Below are 3,094 nucleotides of genomic sequence, written 5' to 3'. Positions count from 1 at the left end.
ACCCCGTTGTAGGATATCCAAGAAGATTTCGGGGGGCCAGCGCGAGAGCTAAATGGAATGTATGTCCTATGCGAGAGCCTCAACAACGGGATTCATACCTTCTTCGTTTCGACATATGTAATGCCTTTCCTTTTACCTTTGACGTCAGTACTTCGATAGTGGAAAGCTTCGTGCTAAAACGGACTTTCTAATCAATTTTAATCAATGTCCTATCCCGAAAGGCTATACTTTCTGGAGGATAGACACAGGCCCGCTAGAGTACCTCGGGGTTTCCAAAAAGTAAAGGTTACCATATTCAGGAATGACCATATTTTGGGATCCAAGGATATTAATCGGATCTTTATTAGTAGAAACTTAGACTATAGTTCCTATTGGACATTCGATGGACTACCTGTAGTCCTGTTATACGCCTGCACCTGTAACCCTAGCCAGTGCATAAATCATCAATGTAACTGCAGCCAGGCCAGGGTTCAGGGTTCAGGGACAGGAACAGAGACAGGGCCAAATAGAAATCTACCAAAATAAACGCCCGCAGAGCAGTCCGATTCGTTTGGGCCTTTCGCCTACGCCCTCGTAGGAGGCCTGCCAGCCTCCGTCTCCGTCTTCTGCCGTCTCTCTAGCTACCTCTCTCTGTCCATCGCCCTTTGCCAGGGCCTGTGACGAAATATTTAGTCGAAAATATTGTCCCTAATGCTGGCGCCAGACAAGTCTTATGCTGATGATGATGACAGACTTAGGCACCGTACACAAAACAAATCCAACCTGTCACACTAACGACTTCTGCGAAGACAATGGCCTGGCTGGGTCTGTTCTGGCCTGGCCTGGCCTGCTCTCCGCTCTCTGGTCTCCGCTCTCTACTCTCCGCATGCTGGCTTTGTCTATAAGCCAAAAGTGTTGCACTAGTTTTGGGAGATTTTCCTGTGAGACAAAGGGCCCGGGGATCTGCATGGCTTTTGTGTTCGTGTCCGTTCGGCTGCCGTGTGCATATTGTGTATACATTTTATGGTGCAATTCCTTTGTCCTCGCAGCGCCGAAGGCAGGCCAATATTTTTATTGCTCGCTTCTGCCAGAGCAACTATCCATGGATGTAGTCGTATATGAAATGTACAAATAGCTGCCGCTAAGAGTTATGACCCGGCGCCTAGGAGCTCATCCCCTCTAACAAAGGGCTGTGCTGTGAAAGGCACTTTTCGCCTGGCGGGGATGGGTATGCTATGGTATGGAATGAGCTGATATCATGTAGCGATCGGGGCCCGGCAGCACCGATCCTCGATCTGCACAGGCGTGTAGTCAAGTGGCGCAAGCAATTCAAAGGATAAGCCGTAAAAGTAGTGCAGATATTAGTAGCCCAAAGTGCCTCAGATGGGGCCACTGCTGATCGTTCTGATGTGGATCCAAGATTAGTTATGATTTAGTTTTAGTGGTTTGATCTTCAGAGATTATGGCATATTTCTATAAACATTTTTCTTGCAATATACCTACGAGTTCCCGCTTTTCCATGCTATATAGCTATTCCATTTAAAGGAGGGCTGTTGTTGAAATAAGCTCTGAATAAGCTCTAAACCAGAATGAAATCATCATGGGAAAACATGATGTAGATATACAAAAACGAGAGCTCTATTAGGATAAGCATTTGCTTTACATGTTTTGTATCCGTGTTTGATGGACAGATACGAGTAGTAATGAATACATTGTACCATCAGAAAAACAAAGTAATTAAGTTTAGTTTGTTTATTAATCCTATAAAACATGATAAACTAAACTGATTCTTTCAGTTCCTAATTCAATCTTTGGAGGTCAACAATGTCGGCGTTGATTTTGTCGGTCTTCATTTTGCTATTTGCCGAAGCCTATGTAACGTATCAGAAAGAGCATATAGACAATCCTAAAGGTATAATCCTTGTGCATCCTACAGACGCTTTTCCTATTAAAGCCTTACGATGCCCGTTTGGTGTCCTTCATTTCGCTGAGCGACGGAGTCTGGGATGTCAGCAAAGTGCGTCTCATAGGCCGTGACCGCAAGATGAATGGAACAATCAGCTTACTGGAAGACATGGACGATGATCAATATTCATTCTACGCCGAGGCATACGTCGATACGAGTGGCAGTGGCATCTACAAGAAGCTTCCCTACTCGATGCCCATGACGCCCGCCTGCAAGGGATTCAAGATGTATCTGCCGTACTTTGCGGACAGTGCCAAGGTCGGAGTGAACATCGATTTTCCCGTCGATGGACCGCCATGTCCGTTACCAAAGGGCACGTATTATCTAAAGGACATTCTTCTCAACACGTCCAAGTGGCCGTCTGTAATGCCGCGGGGTTACATGAAGGGAGTATCGTATTTCTTCAAGAATGGCAAAAGTGCAGGAGTCCTTGAAGTAACTACCCATGTGGTGGATCGAGATTAGCCCTAAAGACAGGACAGGAATCGTACGATCAGTCGGCAGATCTCGCACCTTTTCCATATACTATTTGGATCTCTCCTAATCACCTGAAATCCAAACGATTGTTAAATCTCTAATAGATCTACTTGAACCATGTTTCAATACAGAATTTATCAGATCCGTATCAAGTTCTGTGATGTCTCAAAGACCTAAAATCCCACAGATTTTCAGCAATCAAGATAGCCAAGTGCCAAAAACACTTTGGACACTGGATTTCTAGAACATTTTCAGGAAACCCCACAATTGTGAGTGCCAAAAGATTAGCCTATCTTCCCGCTGCTGCTATCCGATCTGCAGTCGTAGACAATTCGGCTGGCCGGAGATCAGAGACAGCAGCCGCCAGTGCAACACCTCCTCCATCAATACGGATCGATTCAGCTGCATTGATAGGCAAATCCAGTGATTACAGTTGAAATGATTTCCAGGGAAATACGATATGCTTTCGGCTTGGACCCATTTTCCGGGCCAAGAATCAATGCCGGAGATTGCGATATGATCACTTGTCCGATCGGCAATCTACAGAACGAACTCGAGATCAGCAGAGAAGGAGAAGAAAGGATCGGTCCGAACCGGACCGATGATGATGTGCACATTTTCTGCTAATCCTTCCTCGGATTGGCTCGGATTGGTTCGGATTGGTTCGGCTAA

The 3,094-nt window shown here is 45.7% G+C and overlaps 1 protein-coding gene across 1 annotated transcript; it reads left to right on the top strand.

The window, feature by feature from the left end:
• The first annotated feature begins 1,803 nt into the window (after positions 1-1,803).
• LOC6587627 lies at positions 1,804-2,557 on the top strand. Its single transcript, XM_026985811.1, has 2 exons — positions 1,804-1,854; positions 1,916-2,557. Exons 1-2 carry the CDS (start codon positions 1,804-1,806, stop codon positions 2,408-2,410), a joined length of 546 nt encoding a protein of 181 aa, XP_026841612.1. The 3' UTR covers positions 2,411-2,557.
• The last annotated feature ends 537 nt before the right edge of the window (positions 2,558-3,094 follow it).

Source organism: Drosophila persimilis, unplaced genomic scaffold (genome assembly GCF_003286085.1).
Source record: "Drosophila persimilis strain 14011-0111.01,24,50 unplaced genomic scaffold, DperRS2 tig00000000-arrow-pilon, whole genome shotgun sequence".
NCBI classification, from domain to species: Eukaryota; Metazoa; Arthropoda; class Insecta; order Diptera; family Drosophilidae; genus Drosophila; species Drosophila persimilis.
This window is presented reverse-complemented; position numbering and strand designations above follow the sequence as displayed.